The 21,840-nt window shown below is 37.4% G+C and overlaps 1 protein-coding gene across 1 annotated transcript; it reads left to right on the forward strand.

Annotated features, from left to right (window-relative positions):
- The first annotated feature begins 736 nt into the window (after window positions 1–736).
- Window positions 737–1,171, forward strand: LOC147427742 (uncharacterized). The gene has a single exon (XM_086497406.1). It carries the CDS (start codon window positions 737–739, stop codon window positions 1,169–1,171), a length of 435 nt encoding a protein of 144 aa, XP_086353532.1.
- The last annotated feature ends 20,669 nt before the right edge of the window (window positions 1,172–21,840 follow it).

Here is a 21,840-nt window from a genome sequence, read left to right on the forward strand (position 1 = left end):
GAATCTTGGAAATTTTCAGGGGTATTTTGGTAATTTTCCCAAAAAAATAAGGGAAAACTCTCGGTTTTTAGGTGAAATTTTGAAGCTTTTGCTAGTAATCACACTAAAACTTGTGAAAATATGTCGGTTTTCTTCAAGGCAAGCTCAAAATCTAACCGGCATATCAAGATTTCATCTAGCTAAAACACACTGGACTCAATTTTTTCTAACACTACCTTTGTCCTCATGCATAAAAATCTCGCACTAACACACACGTCAAGACCTTGCGATGTTCTTTGCATCTTCTGCTTTTCCTTGGTGTTTGAACACAGACATAATCTCTCTCTTTCCCTCTGCCTATCTTCTCTACGTGCCACATCCCCCCCCCCCCCCCCCCCCCCCCCTTTCACTTAGTTTAGATTTCATCCAAACTTTCACAAAAGCATCTTCTAAGATTCCTATAAAAAGAAATGAAAAAAACGTTTTGGCTACCTATTGCTTCAAAATTGCACCTCCTCATTATCCTTAGTAAAAGCTAGATTACTCGTATAGTTGTGTAGAAGATTATCTTCATTTAGCAGAAATTCCTGCTTCGCGAATAGTCTATTGCGATGGCTCCTCCCCTGCTTTTGTGCGGGTGTTGAGATGTCAGCTCCAGCAACGTCACGCGGGTTGGGGGGCCCTTTGGTGAGTGGTCTGGAGGCGCATGTCGGCTCTCATGCACGGATCTGAACGAGCTGCAGGTTCGGATCCTGCCATGGCGGGGGTTGTGCGGATCAGGGTTAGGGAAGCTCCAGGGAAGGGGCTTCCGGCTACTCCTGCTTGCCGTGGCGGTCCGAGGAGGTCCAGCATCAGACTTTTTTTTGCAGAATGGCTTGGCGACTGTCTGTCCTTCCTTCAAAGGCGAATCACTCACCTGACCTATGGGGGTTTTGTTTCGGCTGTTTGGCTTGGAGTGGATGTGGTGGATCAAAGGACTGTGCTGCTTTGGACTCGTTGTATTGCTGATGTGTTCTTATTTTTTACGGGTGGTCATGCTGGCTTTTTTCAATGGAGTATGGCCCTCCACAATGGCCTTGGTGGTGTCGATCCGGCGGTGGTGTTGTCCAAGGTTGTGTGGCAGGGAAGGTCTTACATTGAAGGGTTTGGCTCCCCTCAAGAGCCTGTGGAAGGTGGATCAGTGGGCTTTTAGTTTTGATATTGCTTCAAAGGTTTGTCTCATCTGACTGCTTTCTTCGGAGTTCTACTCATGTCGGCTCTACATGGCGGTCCTTGTGGGCGTGCGGTTTGCTGGTGGCAGCGGCACCGCTACGGTGGCACCTCGAGGGCTCCTATTGGTGATGGGGACTTTGGGCCCTGTCTTATCGGCTTGCTATTGTCTCTGTTGGTTAGTTTTTGCTTTTTTGAAGGGTGGCTGCCTTTTAGCTGTTGTAATGCTTTTGATTCTCTGGAAGGCAATCTCATTTGAGATGGAGATAGGTTGTTTTGTATGCAGTATAGTTGAGCTTGGTTCTGTGCATCCATGGCTCGGTTCTGGACATGGACTTATTTGTAATTTTTTTGGCTTTAATACAATACTACCCACATATTGTGGGTTTTGTATTTAAAAAAAAAGATTTTCTTCATTTAAAAGATAAATTTACGTATTGATATACATGCATACCATATTTTGGCAATCCTATCGGATGGTAGAGGTTTGAGTGTTTTTTGGATGTTGCTAACCGAGATCAAGTGCATGCCCACATAGAGTGCGCTCCATTGGCTACAAGTGTGGGCCACGAATATCCTTGAAATTCTAGCAATCCCACCATTTGGTTGGGTGCTAGAATTTCAAGGTCAACCAAATGGTGGGCCACAAATATCTTTGAAATTCTAGCAATCCCACCATTTGGCTGACCTTGTCCATTTTGTAGTAGAGGTACGTACTCATCGAGATAGGGGACCTGTTTTAAAACAAGGTCATCCTTACAGTAAAGATGGTCAAGTAAAAGCAAAGGAATGGTTGATTCACATGAACTCACTTGCATTTTCTTTTTTCCTAAATGATGGTTAGATGAAATTTGCCTATAATTTTTACCTTTGTTGTGTTCATATTTGACTGTTGACTTGTTCAAAGCTTGTTGCATGCATCCTCCCCCCCCCCCCCCCCCCCCCCCCCCCCCCAAAAAAAAAAAAACCCCACACGAAAAACAAACGATAAAAGTCTTTGAAAAGATACAATCCGATAAGTACTCTATTGCTTATATATTACAATTACAATTTAGTTCTACTTAGGCGTCAAATGGACCTTTAGTGTGAAGTGTTAAACTAGCTTTGTTGCTTGGCGCCAATGTCTAGCAAGACGTCTCTCTCTCTCTCTCTCTCTCTCTCTCTCTCTCTCTCCGATGCACATGCCATTACCCCCCTTTTTGACCTCAAGCCCAAATGGAGTATCTCACAAGATTCTCCCTAATTTGACCTGCTTGCAAAATTAGAGGCGACATACCTTGATGTAGTTTCTTTCAACCCAAACTCATTGTTATATGTAGTAGTTGATAGCATTTGTGAGAGATTAAGTTTAGCTAGTGCTTGAGTTTTATTTTTTACAAAAAAAAGGAAATCCAAAGTACTACTATCCATATGAATTTCAATCGTGATCTTTTTTTGTGCTCTAAAAGTCACATCTCATGACACAAATATTTGAAAAAAAGCTTCATTGTGCAAGACTCCAAGTCTCGCCTCCTCGCTTCCAAATATGGGTTCTTTTGAGTTTGTAGACTAAAATAGATCTAAGTTTTCTCTTGTAGAGAATCACGATAGCCAAGTTTAGGATTGGAATTTTAAAAGACGATCTAGGTTTTTGAAGGTCCTAAGTTCAACTATATTGCCTATTAAATTGTGAATTTTTCTTTTGTGAATTGAGCTAATCATACCATAATACACTTATGTCTTAAGAATCTTCTAACTAGGTAACTTTGCATATGATTTAGGGTGGTGATAGATCTCAGGTAGAATAAAAACTTTGTGCATCTATGCATCCCTAGTTAGAAGCTTCTTCACTAAGTTGTTTAATTTTTTGGGTTCTTTGCTAGTCTTAGAGGTATGCTTATTTATTGATGATCTTAATCATGAACATCTTTAGTTATATGTGTCCGTATGTACTAATGTATGCATCGGGTTTTTTATAACATTGTTTTAAACTATAGTTGTCATGTTATTGGGATAAGATTAGAAGAAATATTCTCAATCATCTATTAAGACATTGATTTGTAGTTTAGTCCTATAGAATAACATCATTTGTAATTGTTGGAAATAGGGTTGCAAGGAAACACACACAGCTTGGAGAAGATGAAGAAAGCTCAAGGCACACAATAGAGAGTGTATTACTTGGTGTCCAATCGAAAGATAAGACAGCCCTAGAGTGATGGGTGTATATACAATGCACGGGAGGGAAAACCTATTAGTGAGGGAAAAAAATTCCATGGCGATCTTATGTGTGTTCACACACATCACTACCACATATGTATTGTAACAAATCCCCACTGAGAGTAATGCGGCAAACAAGAGCTGGCACATATAGCGGCAAACAAGATCTGCAAGCTTGTCGTACTAAGAGGATCTCCTTGACATAGTGATAATGCATCTCAATGTGCTTTGTGTGAGCATGAAAAACTGGGTTCCTTGCAACTGCCAATGCTCTTTGCATGTCAGTGTAGATGATGTTGGCAGTGTCCTATCCAACACCTAGATCAACCATAAGTCATCTGAGCCATACACACTCATCATAGCTGTGAAGACTACCATGTACTCAGCCTCACAACTGGAAGTGGCCACAGTAGGTTGCTTCTTGCTCAACCATGATATGCATGAACTACTAAGCATGAAACAAAAACCACTTGTGGACACTCGTGTTTCATAACAACCAGCCCAATTTGAGTCCAAAAAAGCATGTAAATCTAGTGTCAATGATCCCCCCTTGGGATAAAACAACCCAAGATGTAAATTGCCACTCAAATAGCAAAAAATCCATTGAACAGCCTGCCAATACTTAGACCATGGGCTATGCATAAATCTATTGACCTGTGAGACTAAAAACTGAATATCCAGCCTCATACTGCATACATAAATAACGAATCCAACAATAGTTTGGTAAAGGGTGACATCGATAGGATCACCAACATCATCAAGACTCAACTTAAAATCTATTCCATGCGAGTGGCAATAGGCTTGCAGAATGTCTCTATGTAGTTTGTTTGACACAAGGCAATACCACCATCACATTGCTTAAATTGTATACCTGAGGACATGATCAGTCCACAAAGGGGAGTAAGCCCAAAGCTTTGCGGAAAGCTTCAAGCTTCTCACAAGACAATGCCTTTGTGAAAAGATCTGCAAGGTTGTCCTGTGTTGGCACATAAGCCAAGCCGATCTCTCCTGTTGAGAGCCTCTCCCTGACATAGTGGTAATGCACCTCAATGTGCTTTATGCGATCATGAAAAACATGGTTCCTCGCAAATGCCAATGCGCTCTGATTGTCAGTGTAGATAGTGTTAGCAGTGTCTTGTCCAACACCAAATCAGCCATAAGGCGTCTGAGCCATACATACTCAACCGTAGCTGTGAAGAGTGCCCTGTACTTAGCCTCACAACTCGAAGTGTCCACATTAGGTTTCTTCTTGCTCAACCATAATATACATGAACTGCCAAGCATGAAACAAAAACCACTTGTGGACACTCGCGTGTCAAAACAACCAGCCCAATCTGAGTCCGAAAAATCATGTAAGTCTGGCGGCAATGATCCCCCCCTTGGGATAAAACAAGCCAAGATGTCAAGTGCCACTAAGGTAGCGGAAAATCCTCTTGACATCCTACCAATGCTTAGACCCTGGGCTATGCATAAATCGGTTGACCTATGAGACTGCAAACTAAATATCTGGCCTCGTGTTTCATACATAAATGAGGCATCCAACAGTAGTTTGGTAAAGGGTGACATCAGCAGGATTGCCAGCATCATGTAGACTCAACTTCAAACCTACTTCCATGGGAGTGGCAATAGGTTTGCAACCCTCAAGTCCAAACTTACATAGCAATGTCTCTATGTAACTTTTATGACACAAGGCAATGCCACCATCACATTGCTTAAACTGTATACCCCTAGTAATGATGCAACAACCCCAAATATTTCATCTTGAAAGTAGCATTCAAATCAGCCTTAAAATATGTCTCTCATTTGGTCCAGTGATCAGCAAATCATCAACATAAAGAACAACAATGAGAAGTACATCACCCTCACGCTTTACACACAATGTGATTTTTGTTGGACTGTTACGAAAGCCTCATTTAACCAAATGAGTGTTAGCTTTCTCATACCAAGCACGAGGAGATTGCTTCAACCCATACAAAGCCTTCTTACATCTGCACACTTTGTCCTCTTGTCCTTTTATGACAAAACCGCGAGGCTGCGTTACATAAACTTCTTTAAATATGTCACCATTCAAGAAAGCAATAACAATGTCTGATTGATGTACATCCCGACCAAAATGAGCTACCAATGCACATATAAAACACACAATAGTCACACGACAAGTGGGAGCAAAAGTCTCTTCATAATCTATGCCTTTTTGCTGTGCATAACCTTTTGCAACAAGTCGAGCTTTATGGCGATCGATCTCACCATCGGGCTTGTGTTTCAAATTGTAAACCCACTTCGTACCAATGGCCTTTTTCCCAGGAGGCAAATCACATAAAGTCCATGTGTCATTTTCTATAAGTGCATCATATTTTGATTGCATGGCAACCATCCAATTTTTTGAATTCCGTGCTTCATCAAAAGACAGAGGCTCCTCAACATCATGTAAGCTAGACAGAGCTAAAGCATAACAATCTGATGCATACGATGGATGGCGAGAGCCTGAATGAGTACAACTAGACAAAGGTGCATCCAATTTACTATCACGCACAGTGTGCACTAGCAATTTTGGCATACCTCTAGCCTGCTCATTTTCAGCCCTTTCCTCATCAAGTACATCATGTACATGTGAATTAGTAATAGGCTGATCTATAACATTTTCAGAAACCCCCATAGGCTGTACATTTGCCTCATTGGAAATCACATTCGTATTTCCACCACTGAAAAGAGGCAACAAAGTGTCATAAATGTCTTGTGAGCTTACATTACTATCTCTAGTACATGAGAGCAAGGGCTAAACAGAATCTTCCACAAACACTACATCCCGTGAAACCAAAATACGCTTTGTTTGCGGATGATATAACCTGTAATATTTTCTTTTAACACTATAGCCAACAAAAATACATTTGACAGCCTTATCATCCAAATATCTAGCACTGTGTTTGTGGCACCAAAGCATATGCCAAACAGCCAAAAACACGCATGTGCTCAATAGAAGGCTTTTTATCATGCCATGCTTCATATGAAGTAATAGACTGCAAAGCTTTTGTAGGACTCCTGTTAAGTACATAAGTGGCACACATGATGGACTCAAGCCAAAAAGAATGCGGCAGAGCTTGACTTTTGACCATACATTGTGCCATTTCCATTAGTGACATGTTTTTCCTCTCAGTAAGACCATTTTGTTGAGGTGTATAAGGCACTGTACATTGGTGTTTTATCCCACGACTAGCCATAAATGCATTAAATTCATGAGACATATACTCCCCCCCTTGATCGAAACAGAGGGTGCCCATAGTACATTTCGAGACATTTTTAGCCATAGCTAGAAATTGTTTGAAGCACATAAAAACTTCGGACTTCTCTTTAAGCGGAAATACCCATGCATGCCTGGAGTAATCATCAATGAAAGTCACGAAGTAAAGGTAATTGCCCAAGGACGGAGTTTGCATGGGCCCACAAACATCACTATGCACAAGCTACAACATGCATGTGGCCCGAACTGAACCATCCTTTGGAAACTTAGAACGCTGCATCTTACCTAAAATACAGCCTTCACAAACATGTTTGACAGGTGATTCAAGAGGCGGCAAAGAAGCAACCATATCAGATTTCTGCAAATGCAGCAAACTGGCAAAATTCAGATATGACCAAAACGTGTATGCCAAAGTTTTGAATCTGAAATAGCCCTTGAATCTGCAACAACATTTGCAAAATTTTGTCCACACTTGTCATACAAACTGAGCTTATACAGCCCACGACACAAAACGCCAGATGCGATAATTTCACCAAAATTGAGATCATGGACTGTACATCTGTCATCCACAAATTTGACTACAAGTCCAAGTCTAGCAAGTGCGGATACAGACAAGAGATTCTTCTTGATCCCAGGTACATAAAGTGCATCAACAAGTGTGAAAGAACTGCCATTAGCAGCAGTAAGCACAATCTTTCCAACTCCCTGAACTGGATAAGAGGCGTTGTTGGCACAAGTGACTGAATTCCCATGAGGGACAGACTCGAGAGAGGTAAACAATTCACGATGTGAGGTAATGTGCTTTGTAGCACCACTGTCGAAATACCACACATGTGAATCTGTAGCAACTGACAAGCATGCATCATGGACAGCAGGATTGTAAGTGCACTCAGCGCTAAAAGCCCATTCTGCATCAACATCAGCATTACAGTCTCCTTTCACAGAAGACTCAACAATGGATGCATTTGTAGTGGAACCAGCATTTGCAGTGGAACCACCCTCTTTCTTCTTAGCCTCTTTGGCCTTCAACTTAGGACACGACTTGATCAAGTGATCATTAGCCTTACAATAATGGCAACGTATCTTCTTTTTTCCCTTATCACCAGAATTTCCAGACGGATTGCTTCCAGCAGAAGCATTAGGAAGAGAAGTTTTGCCACTCGCAGTAGAACCATAAGAAGTGGCCGCATTGCTGTTACCACCCTTTCTTTGAGAAGCAATAAAAGCCTGTTTAATTGCATGCTGCCTAGTTCTATTTTTTTTGGAAAGTGACTCTTGCAACAACAATGTGCATAATGCATCAAACTTGACAACTTCAGGATTTCCTTGGGTCATCAGTCTCCAAGTACTAGCAAAAGTCTGGTAGGAATCTGGTAAGGCATCAAGAACAGTTTGCACAAGGGAACTGTCTAAAATGACTTCACCTGCAGAAATAAGTTTCTGATTGATATCCTTGACACCAGCAAGGAAAGTGTCCATATCATCTTCCTCATGAATAATCTTCGACTCCAGCTCTTTACGCAGCAAAGCAATTTTAGCCTCATTGCGGCTTGCATAAAGACCTGCTAGAATATCCCAGGCCTGTTTTGCAGATTTTGCTGAACGAATGTGAGGAACAATGGTGCACTTCACAGAAAACACAATCAATGCATGAGCCTGTGCATCCTTTATATCCCAACGCGCTTGTTCTACCGTAAACAAAACAACTCTAATATTGCAGCCTTCCTTGTAGCAAGACCTTCAACATCCTCAACATCGCCTACATCCTCAGAACCAGGACATACATCAATGCCCTGCACAATGTTCTAGATGCCCTTTGACACAAGAACATGTTGCATCATATAAGCCCACATAGGGTGGTTGTCCCCATCCAACCTGTCCTCAACAACAAACATCTTGAACACATCTGTGTTGTTGTGAGCCATGATAAATGTTGCACATGATGTGAAAATTGCCCAAAAATAGGAGAAAAGGAGCGGGAACAACACGTGATATATAGCACAAACTGTAGAAGACTATGAGGCACCTGTTATGCAAAAAACGGCACTGACATAAATTTTGCACAAAATGACAAAATAGCCTGTGCAGTACTAGTAGCCTATAGTGGAAACGAAGGCCAAAATGAGCCCGAATCAAAAATCTGCGCAGACTAAGCTCTATGAGCTTTCTCGAAATTTTCATCGACCTACGAATGCTTGCCAAAGCTCACTGAAATCGGAGAAAGTGAGTAGGTGTGTGCTAGAGCAGCTGGCGACTAAGCCCGGGAGGATGCAACCTGCTCTGATACCAATTGTTGGAATTAGGGTTGCAGAGAAATGCACACAGCTTGAAGAAGACGAAGGAAGCTCAAGGCACACAATAGAGAGTGTGTTACTTAGTATGCAATGGAAAGATAGATCGCCCTAGAGTGATGGGTGTATATACAATGCTCGGGGGAAAAACCTCCTAAAGAGGGAAAAAATGCCCCGACGGTCCTAGTGTGTTCACACACATCACTACCACATGTATATGGTAACACAAGGAAAAATATTTCATTGAAGTCAATACCTTTTTTTTGAGAAAACCCTTTCACCACAAGCTTGGACTTGTACCTTTTCTTTCCACCTTCTTCCTTCGACTGGTATAGCCATTTGTCCAGCAGTGCCCGCTTACCTTTATGCAACTCAACCAACTCCCATGTTTGGTTGCAATTTAATGAGTCCATCTCCACTTGCATGTTCTTCATTCATTCTTCTTTGGAATCGTATTGCATAGCTTCTTCATATGATTCCGGCTCTCTAAAATCTGAGACCAAGAGATGGTTGAAGGAAGAAACAAACCTTTCAGGAGGTCTACTTGCTCTCGTAGACCTTTGGGGCATAGGTTGAGGCTCCTCATTTGGTTGACATTGTTGCACGTTGTCATCGCTTGCACTCCTTGAGTTTTCACCATCCTCAAGCTCCATGTACTCATAACCTGTATCTTTTGTTTGTTTTCATTCCAAGCAATCTTTGTACATATTTTGTTTGTTGAAAATTATATCCTTACTAATAAAGGTTTTACCATCTTTGGGATTCCAGAGACGATACCTAAAGTCTGCTTCTCCATAGTCAATGAAGAAACACTTTTTGGACTTTTCATCTAGATTTGACCTTAGGCTTCTGTCTATGTGCATAAAAGCCTCGCATCCAATGTGAGATCCCCAACCCACCAATACCAAAGTTGGGATGGGGTCCTTGACAGGTCTCTAGGCCTAATAAAAATTAGAGTCTCTAAATAAGAAAAATCCAAGGAATAGACCTTTACCATCGACAATGGCTTGGGTCTATAGCTTTAGAAGAAGACCTAGTCTTGTCTCGCAGCAAAAACGGGACATCATTTTAAAAGTCCAAAACTATTTCGGCCCTATAACTTCCACAAGTTGGGCTAAGGTATCCTCAACCAACACTTTTTCCCCCTATCAAATGTGAGGGCACAACCACTGGTGGACTCCTCTTCCAAGTAAATAAGTTTTCTAAACGTTTTTAGTGCGCAGGGATGGATAGTTACCTAACTAATCAGGTCCAGTCGTCCATGATTGACAACCTTAGTCAATCCCCACTTACCATCCCGCACTCACACATGATAATTTGTTATTCAATTACTACCACGTTCTTATCACAATTAAAATAATGATTCCTTTATGTTTCACAACAGTAATTCATTAAAACAACCCTCGAAAACAGTACTGAAAACATTCTTTTACAAACAAACATCTTTAGACTTAAGACAAGGTACTGTCAATCTAAAGTATCTTTGACCAGTACTCACTTGTCTCAAGAACACCTATACAGGGGTGAAAAAAATGGCACCCATTCCTTATTCACAATCCGGGGTGGATAAACCCTCATCTAAGGTTTGGGGTGCCCATACACCAAACCAGTTTGCCCATACAACCGAGCGGCTCCCCTAGGAAAAAACAGTATTCTAACTAATGTAGAAACATCAAGACATGACATGGAGTAGAAACTCATCGTTCATGGGGATAACTGACATATCCGTGACTGAAAAGCGATCATTTTTCATTAACATATACCAAGGAGTTGGAGGTGTCTTGAGATAAGCTGTCTTAAGGATGACCAATCATATCTTTTCCTATTCAACGAGTATTATCCCAAATAATTCGTTCCTAATTTTACAAACAAATACACGTTAGTTTCTTGGAAGCTACTAGACTGATCGTCCATCTGCTGATGTGCTGGCGTCTGAAGACTCTCCTTCGCAGGCTCACTACTAGGCCCAGCCTCATCGTCGTGCAACACTCTAGTTCTTTTTGGAGTTGTGCCCTCATCCTCAGATGTAGGATTAGCTCGGTTCTTTTTAGGTGCCATAACTTCTTATCCTTATAGAAAAGGACTTCTAATCATTAGGTAAATTATCCAAAAGCTAGACTTAACCTTTGTATTCAATTTTAACCCAATCTAAGTTGAGTTTGTAGTCTTAATTGGTAAATTCTTGACCTAGTAATTTTTTATTTGCCTATATAGGTATGATAACTTTTTTAACAACTTCTCTAAGGGTTTTCTAAGCTCTCATAGTTTTCTTATAATTTTTTATATCTTTTTCCTAATTTTCTCATCAAATTTTAAGCTTGGAATCTGCTTATTTTGAGTTTAATATTTATTTTATTTATTTTCTCTTAAAGATGTTATCTCATCAACTTTGTATCATTAGTTTACACTTACTACAATTTTCTTAGAAACTTTTGACAACAAAGTTTATTCAATTAATCTTTTGCTAAAAATAAGACTTTTGATCAATTATAATTTTCTAAATTGACTAATTAACTATGATATTGTTATCACAAGTAGATAATGATATTTGTGACCTCAAGTAATTATTTTTAATTTTATAACATGATTATCTAATTTCTCTCTTTTATTTTCAGTTAGAATTAGTATAATTTGACTTAGATAAATATCTATACTAATTCTCTAACTTTAAGATATTTATTACGCCTTTTTTTTTATCATAGCTCTAATAAACAACATGTAATCATCTAACATGATTTACTAATTTCTCCCTTTAATTTTTAGCTAGAGCTAGTATAATTTGACTTAGATAAATATTTTATTAATTTTCTAACCTTAAGATAATTATCACGACTTTTTTTATCATGTAATCTAACTTTGATAAATAGCACGTAATCATCTAACATGATATACTAGTTTCTCCCTTTAATTTTTTACTAGAATTAGTATAATTTGACTTAGATAAATATCTATACTAATTTTCTAACCTTATGATAATTATCACATCTTTTTTATTATGTAATATAACTTTGATAAATATCATGTAATCATCTAACATGATTTACTAATTTTTTCCTTTAATGTTTAACTAGAATTAGTATAATTTGACTCATATAAATATCTATACTAAGTTTTTAACCTTAAGATAATTATCATAAATTTTTTATCATGTAATTTAATTCTGATAAATAACATATAATCATCTAACATGATTTACTAATTTTTCCCTTTAATTTTTAGTCCAAATCAGATAGTATTTAGCTAAGGTAATTAGCTACACTAATTATCTATACTTCAAATAATTATTCTAACTTTCTAATGCTATTTTTCATCTCTGATAATTATTATGTAATTATATAAACTAATTAGCTAATTTTCCTTCTCAATTTATAGACAAAAACAGACAATATTAGTTAAGGTAATTAGCTAAACTGATTATCTGTGCTTAAGATAATTATATCGACTTCCCAATGCTATTTTTCATCTTTGGTAATTACTATGTAGCTATATAAATTATTTAACTAATTTCTCATCTCAATTTAAAGTCAAAATCAAACAATACTAGCTAAGATAATTAGCTAAACTAATTATTTGTTTATGACCTTTTTATCACGGATTTCTAATAGTGATTTCTACCTCTGATAATTAATATGTCCTCTAGGATAAAAATGGTATCCTAACTTATGTAGAACCATCAAGACATGACACGGAGTATAAAATCATCGTTCATGGGGATAACCGACATATCCGTGGCTGGAAAGCCATCATTATTCATCAAAATATACCAAGGAGTCGGAGGTGTCTTGAGACAAGCTGTTTTAAGAACGATCAATCATATTTTTTTGAATTCAACCAGTCTTATCCCAAACAATTCATTCCTAATATTATAAAAAACAAATACACATTAGTTTCTTGGAAGTTATCTTCCGTTTTCGGCCAATTATTCTTTTTCTGATTCTTACTCACTCCTTACGTATGCAATGTTAACTTATAAAAGAACTTAAACTATTTAATGACTTAATTGAATAATGAGAAACCCACCTGGGATTGATTAGTCCTTTGCTGCTGTGCTGGCGCCTGAAGACTCTCCTCCGTAGGCTTACTACTAGGCCCAGCCTCATCGTCATGCAACACTCTAGTTCTTTTTGGAGCTCTGCCTTCATCATCAGATGTAGGATTGTCTCGGTTCCTTTTAGGTGCCATAACTTCTTATTCTTATAGAAAAGGACGTCTAATCATTAGGTAAATTATCCAAAAGCTACTTAACCTTTGTATTAGTTTTAATTGATAAATTCTTGACCTAGTAATTTCTTATTTGTCTATATAGGTATGATAACTTTTTCTACAGCTTCTTTAAGGGTTTTGTAACCTCTCCTAGTTTTCTTATAATTTTCTATATCTTTTTCCTTAATTTTCTCATCAAATTTTAAGCTTGGAATCTGCTTATTATGAATTTAATACTTATTTTATTTATTTTCTCCTTAAGATATTATCTCCTTAACTTTCTATCATTGGTTTATACTTACTATAATTTTCCTAAAAACTTTTGAGTGCAAATTTTATTTATTTTAATTAATCTTTTGCTAAAAAAAGGACTTTTGGTCAACTATAATCTTGTAAAGTAACTAATTAACTATGACATAACTATCATAAGTAGATAGTGATATTTGTGACCTCTAGTAATTATCTTATAGTTTTATAACGTAATTATCTAATTTCTCCCTTTAGTTTTAGCTAGAATTAGTATAATTTGATTTAGATAAACTTTTATACTAATTTTCTAACCTTAAGATAATTAGCAGGGATTCTTTATCATGTAATCTAGCTCTAAAAAATAGTGTGTAATCATCTAGCATACTTTACTAATTTTTCCCTTGAATTTTTAGCTATACTTGTATAATTTGACTTAGATAAATATCTATATTAATTTTCTAACCTTAAGATAATTATCATGGCTTTTTTCACATATAATCTAGCTTTGATAAATAGCATGAAATCATCTAACATAATTTACTAATTTCCCCCTTTAATGTTTAGTTAGAATTAGTATAATTTGACTTAGATAAATTTTTAGTCAAATTAGTATAATTTGACTTAGATAAATATCTATACTAATTTTCTAACCTTATAATAATTATCATGCCGTTTTCATTATGTAATATAAATTTGATAAATAGCACGTAATCATTTAACATGATTTATTGATTTTCCCCTTTGATTTTTAATTAAAATGAGTATAATTTGACTTATATAAATATCTATACAAATTTTCTAACTTTAAGATAATTATCACGGCTTTTTAACCATGTAATCTAACTCTAATAAATAGCATATAATCATCTAACATGATTTACTAATTTTCCCCTTTAATCTTTAGTCAAAATCAGATAGTATTTAGCTAAGGTAATTAGCTAAACTAATCATCTATACTTCAAATAATTATTCCAACTTTCTAATGTTATTTTCTATCTTTGATAATTACTATGTAATTATGTAAACTAATTAGCTAATTTTCCTTCTCAAATTATAGACAAAAGTAGATAATTATAGCTAAGGTAATTAGTTAAAGTGATTATTTTTGCTTAAGATAATTATCACAACTAGCTAATGCTATTTTCTATCTCTGGTAATTATTATGTAGCTAAATAAATTATTTAGCTAATTTCCCTTCTCAATTTATAGACAAAATCAGACAATACTAGCTAAAATAATTAGCTAAACTAATTACCTGTTCATGACCTACCTCTGATGATTAATATATAATTATCTAAGTGGTTTAGCTAATTATCTAAGTGTAATTAATCTTAACAGTGATTTCTACCTTTGATAATTAATATGTAATTATCTAAGTGGTTTAGCTAATTTCCCCCTTCAATTTATGCTAAAAAACAACCTATTTTGGCGTAATTAATTAGATAAACTAATTTATTGTACATGGCCTAATTATCAAGGATTTTAAATATTAATTTCTACCTTTTATAATTATTATATAATTATTTAAGTAATTTATCCAATTTTCCCCTTCAATTTATACTAAAAAATAGATAATTTTGGCCTAATATAATAGGTAAACTAGGTTTTTGTGCATAGCGTAATTATCCCGGCCTAGCATTGATTTCTGGCTCTAACAATTACTGTATAATTATCTAAGTAATCTATCTAATTTCCCCCTTTAATTTATACTAAAAAACAGATAATTTTGGCCTAATTAATTAGATAAACTAATTCTCTGTGCATGGACTAATTATCATGGCTTTCGAACATTGATTTCTAGCTCTCATAATTACTGTAAAATTATCTAAGTAGTTTAGCTAATTTCCATGTTCAATTTATGCTCAACAACAGACAATTTTGGCATAATTAATTAGATAAACTAATTTTTTGTGCATGGCCTAATTACCTTGGCTTCCTAACAAGGTTACCTAGCTCTGATAATTATGATGTAATTATCTAAGTGTGTTAATTAATTTTCCCTTTATTTTATAAATAGAAATATCTAATTTTTATCTAATTAACTAGGTAAATTACTCAAAAAATTAAGATCTAATTTTTTTGGCCTTTACACAGTATAACCAAGCTCTAAAAATTATATCATAATTATTTAGGCTTAAAAACTATTTTTTTATAAATCAATCCATAATTAATTATTTTTAGCTTAATATGCAGTAATTAATTAATTAGATTACTAATCAAGCTTAAGAAATTAGTGATCAACAATTTGATGATAATTTAGAGAGTAGTTAATAATAGGGAATGCTAATTAATAGATTAATTAGGAGAGATTAATCAAAACTTAAGTTATTTTTCTAATTAATCAAAATTAGACTAATTACCTCGATTAATTACAAAGAGTTTTTTTCTCTCTAAATAATTTGCCAGAGTTTTTCTCTTATACGCAAGAGAAATCTGCCAGGACTCCGAGTCTGAATTTTTTTGTTAAGAGAGGGCCTATTTATAGGTTTTTAGGGTTCATAGGCTGCTTCTGGAAGTTGCTTGCACATCAAGGCAGCCCCCAGCTTCCCCCTAGCGCCATCTGCTGCTAAATCAAGCTTGGACAAGTTCATTACTGCCCCACATAATCCCGAAAGGCAGCAAATCGACCCTGCTAATTTTTTTGTCCCTTTTCATGATTAATTTTGAAAATATCTGTAAATATCCAGGGATTTTATGATAAAATTCTTTTACAGCAATGATTACCAAAACCTTATAATTTATTTTTAATTTAATCAACAATATAAACTTCTAGTGGCCATAACTATGTCAGTTTTTATTGGAATTTAGTTCTGAAAATTTCTAACCATAGTAAAGTCATGATTACGGTTCCAAAAATACCAATACTTGCCATAGTCAGATAATTCTACATTTCTTTTTCAATAATTATATCAGTTTTATTAAGCTTTATACAATCTTTAAGGTTTCAAAAACTGGAAACCTTACATCCAAATACCATGAGAAATGCATAATTCACCAGTTTACCTGTCCATACCTCTTGTAGAACTCCCCCATCCAATGCCATTGAGGGTGACCGGTTGATGCATGCATGTAGCCGCATGCTTCATGCACGCTCCATGATTATTTTGTTCATCCTTTCCAAAATGCCATTTTATTGAGGTGTCCTTGAGGTTGTCATTTGCCTCCCAATACCATTGCTAGCACAAAAGCTTTCAAACTCTTGGCTACAATATTCACCTCAATTGTCAAATCTTATATAGAGCTACAAAGGACACACAATACTGACACACAGGCTAACATATGGTTGACACATGGTTATGTATATAGGCTGACACATGGTAGGCAACACAACACACAAATGTAGTTTGACTCATGGAGAGCAGTTACACATGGAGATTGTGACAAAACCCGCAATCCTTACAATCCTCCACTTTGTGGGTTTTGGATACACAAAATAGCTCTCACATACTTCACAATTGCCTCCCCTCAAACAACAAATGAAGAAACATAAACTTGCCTCCCCTTGACACATAGGGTGTAGGCACACAAGTTTCTCCTCACACATCAGGATGTAGGTATAGACAATCCTCCCCTGGAACACATGTAGGGTATGGAACATTAGATCCTTTGAACACAAGGTGACATCACACAAAGCTTCCCTTACAAACACATAGAGGGTAGCATAGACACACAAATGAGTGCTTTACAAAATAGGGATCAAAAGTTTAAAATTTTATCGACCAAGCTATGTGAAAAAGCTTTATTTGCTTGGTCAAGGTCATTTTTGCCGACTTCTTCCATAGGTGTAGGTATCAGCGTTGATAGAGCAATGGGAGGTCAAGGATTCCTCAATCAAATCTGATCTTGAATTGATTGTTGTCGTGACATGAATTTACCTTTCAAATTCTTGGGCTTACGTCCGATTGATTTAAGAAAGTCTTCAAGCTTTGATTTTGAAGTAGTGTTGATAGTAGCCATTCAAGCAATTCAATGGTTGATGTGAAGTACCTCTTCACCTATAGTGAAGCCACTCTTCACAAAAAGGTGTTTTGAATTGTCTTCTACTTGTTTTGGCCCTTCCAGCGGTTGCTTGCTGTGGGAAATTCCCCATAGGTGGTGTAGAGTGACCACTGCTGAATCTCAGTGGGAACCACGGCTTCAATGGATAAATTTTATTAAAAAAATGTGGCAACAAAGCTTTAACTATCCTTGGTGACGAGCTATTGGTGGGAATCGACGTGGCGATGACGACGTGAACTGCCAGTTGAGGTCGCTTTTGGTGTGTGCGTGCAGGGTGATTGCAAAGCGAGGGACGAGGCAACCAGCAGGTGCAAGAGAGCACAAGGGCAAGACAACCAGCCTTGGTATGTTGGGAACGAGCAGAGCAGTAGGACAGGGTGATGATGGCGACATGCGGCATTCTGGGATGAGGCGTTGCAGGTGCCGAGCTGAGAAGGTGCAAGCAATGAGCATTGGATTGCACAGCGGCACTCTACAGGACACTCAATCCGTAAGGGTTATTGTGTGTGTGTGTGTGTGTGTGTGTGTGTGTGTTGAAGGCCGGCTTAGTAATGGGGTTTTCGTTAAATGACTGAGAATAAAGGCGAGCAAGGCCGCAGGTGCTCGTGGCGGATGAGAGCAACGCAATAGGAGCAGGTAGTCGTAGCAAGGGGTTGTGATGGTAGCAAAGGCGGAGCCAAAACCAAACGTAGCAAGGGGTCCAATTGGACAGTGAGCTGCGAGTTTATGCCATGAGGAGAAAGTTAAGACTCGAGCAGCACGCTTTGATGAAGTCAGGAAGCGTGGGTAGCCAGCTTATAAAAAGTGATAATATCCCCTAATTGAAAACTCAAAAACCTCTCTTATTAAATGAAAAAGATAAGAGAACCTCCTGACTCTTGGCTTGTCCTCCCATGCTTTCCATGCCACTTATCAGAACCTGAATGAGACACCTAGACTATGAAGATGCTTACACCTAGCATGCATGTAGATAGAGAGACACTTAAAAGACAAAAGAAAAATAAAAGATAAGAATATTTACAATTAGTAATAATGCTAATATAAATAAAATTGAATCGATATCCTAGTTAGAAGAATAACTAGATAATCTAGCAGGGAGATTATGCCTAAGTAGCCTAGGACCTAACACGCTCTAATACCAATTGTAGGGTTTTAGGGCGGATAATTAAAGGATCCGTTCATAATTAAAAGATGATAATTAACTAAAAATAGCTCAAGAAGGATAATCAAACATAGATGCAAATAGACACTTGATTTGTTATTGAAGTTTGTACAAAAGTGCTCTTATAGAGCTACAAAGGACACACAATATTGACACACAGGCTAACACATGGTTGACACACAATAGCTGACCACATGGTTATGCAGATAGGCTGACACATTGTAGGCAACATAACACACAAATGTAGTTTGGCACATGGAGGGTGGTTACACATGGGGATTGCTATAAAATCCACAATCCTTACACCTGCTTTTTGAAATTTTACCCTCTTTTGTTTATCATAAACACAATCTTCATAGAACTCTAGGTTCACTTCTTTCAAACCTGGTAGAACCTTTTTTGATTGAAGGATTTGCATTCCTTTGGCACTCATATGCCCAAGCTGGTAGTGCCACACCACAAGTAGCATTTCCAAGATTACATTAAAGGTAATTTTGGGTATGTATACTTGGGAGATGATGAAGCTTATGAAATCTTCGGCAAAGGTACATGCAGTTTGTGTAAAAATTGCAAATGAAAATGAATTGAAGCTTAAAGATGTTAGGCATGTTCCTGCTCTTCGCCAAAATTTGATCTCTACATGACAATTGGACGATGAAGATTACAATATTGCCTTAAAAAACAAACGGTGGAAAATTTCAAAGGGATCTTTGGTGGTTGCCAGAGGAGAAAAGGTTGGTGCAATTTACTTGTGTACTATCAGCATGCAATCTTCAACTTGTGCAACAGCTACGAAAGTCAACATTGAAATGAATCCCCAGAGTCTACTATCGAGGAATTAGACACATTGTCTAGTGAGAGAATTAGAGCATCTTGCTCTACTTTACCTGCCACATTGGCCTCTAATGCTGGCTTGTTGTCTTGAGAGTCCCCGGCTCTTTCTTCTTCTTGGACCAACAATCCTTCTTGACGTGGCCCTTCTTGCCATAGTTCCAACATCCAAGAACTTTCTTTATGCGTGACTTGCTCTGCTTTGAGCAATCACGACCCTTTTGATTTTTGAAACTCTCCTTCGATCTTCCCCCGTTTCTACTAATAGTGCATCACTTGATGATTCACATGTGCTTCTCCTTTGCATTTCCTAGCTTAGGATATCACACATAAAATCATCAAACTTAAGAGTCTTTGTGTTAGATACAGAGTTAACAGCCATCACAAGACTGTCCCAACTATCCAATAGAGACAATACTATAAGGAGGGCTAACACTTCGTCGTCAAAATTGACCTTTACCGATCGAAGTTGACTTATGTTGGTGTTAAAGTTCTTTAGGTGTTCTACAACTGAACCACTTTCTCCCATTTTTAGATTAAATAAGCGCTTCATGAGAAATACTTATTGGATGCCGATGGTTTCTCTTAGAGGACATCGAGTGACTTCATCAAGTTCTCCATGGTCTTCATCTCCAAAATGTTGAAGGCCACCATTGACGCTAAGCTTAACTGGATTGTTCCTAATTCCTTTTGATCAAGGAAAATTCATGTTTCATCTGTCATTGTTGTGGGCTTCTTTGCAAGACCGCTTAATGGCAAATAAAGGTCCTTCTGGTAGAGATAGTCTTCAATTCGCATCTTCCAATGTTGGTAGTTTTTACTGTTGAACTTCTTGATCTTGAGCTTACCTTCTTCCACCATCACTCCCACTCAGTTCAAGGAATCCTTTCCTTGAGATACTTTAGCTACAAGCAAACCTTACTCTGATACCAATTGTTAGGAAATATGGCGTAGCTAAGTAGATATTAGAGTAGTTTACTTAATGGAGAGAGATAATTTTTACACACGAGAGATTATAGAGTAGAGAGAGAGAGAGAGAGAGAGAGAGAGAGAGAGAGAGAGCACGATATACGTGGTTCACCCAATGTGAGCTACGTCCATGGGAAAGCAGTCACTCAATGGGTTTAGTACTTCAAACTAGAAGTAGCTTACAAAGGGATTATACCCTTAATGGAGCTCCCACCTTGCTTCACTCTCACCATCTCACATACACCTTGTTTTATCAACTTCACAATGCATTTTGTGTATAGAAGAGGCCTCCTTTTATAGGACAAAATGGTTGCCCTCTCTCATGAGAGGCAATTGTGTGTAGCCGCCGTTATGTACACAAGTCCAAGTTGGACTCTCCCATGCGTCCATGTGTGGTTGTCCTTGAGAAGACAAGTTTTCCTAGAATTTGACCACCGGCCAAAGACTTTTTCCCATCGCCCACCGGCCATTGACTATCGGCCATCGGCCAACCAACCAATCAATCGGCTGTTTTTTGATCGCCATCTGACCATAATATTTTGGCAAAAAAGGAATATTCCAATGGCATGAATTTTTGGTTTTTTGTGAGTGATTTTCTTACACACGATGGCTTCTTCTCATAATGGTGGCCTTACAATGTGCGGTTTTGAGACTAAAAGTTACGAGGGGTAAATCAGGCTCCATACTTAACATCCAAAATGAGCTTCCAATGCACATAAAAAACCCACAACAGGACTCATACAACAAGTGGGAGCAAAAGTCTCTTCATAGTCTATGCCTTTCTATTGTGCATAACCTTTTGCAACAAGTCAAGCCTTATAGCGATCAATCTCACCATCCGGCTTACATTTTAGCTTGTGAACCCATTTTGTCTCTTTTCCAGGAGGAAAATCACATAAAGTCCATGTGTCATTTTCTATAAGTGCATCATATTTTGATTGCATCGTAGCCATCCAATTTTTTGAATGATATGCTTCAGTAAAAGATAGAGATTCCTTTGCATCACATAAGCTACAAACAGTTAAAGCATAGCAATTTGCTTCATAAGATGCATGGTGAGAACCTGAACGAGTACGATTAGACAAAGGTGTATCCAATTTATTGTTATGCAAAGTATGCACTAGCCATTTTGGCATACCTCTAGCCTGCTCATTCTCAATCCTTTCCACATCAAGTACATCATGTATATCTACATTAGTAATAGGCCAATCCGTAGCATTTTTTGAAACCCGCATAGGTTGTACATTTTCATTCAAAATTACATTCAAATTTCCACCAGTGAAAAGAGGCAACAAACTCTCATAAATAGCTTACATTATTATCTCTAGTACATGACAACAAAGGCTAAACAGAATCTCACACAAACACAACATCACGTGAAACCAAGATAAGCTTCGTTTGTGGATGGTACAACCTTTAACTTTTGCTTTCAGTTTTGTAACCAACAAAAATGCATTTGACAGCCTTATCATCTAATTTGTAGTGTTGTGTTTGTGGCACCAAATCATAAGCCA

This window comes from Adiantum capillus-veneris, chromosome 23, assembly GCF_014529385.1.
Source record: "Adiantum capillus-veneris isolate H3 chromosome 23, ASM1452938v2, whole genome shotgun sequence".
NCBI lineage: Eukaryota > Viridiplantae > Streptophyta > Polypodiopsida > Polypodiales > Pteridaceae > Adiantum > Adiantum capillus-veneris.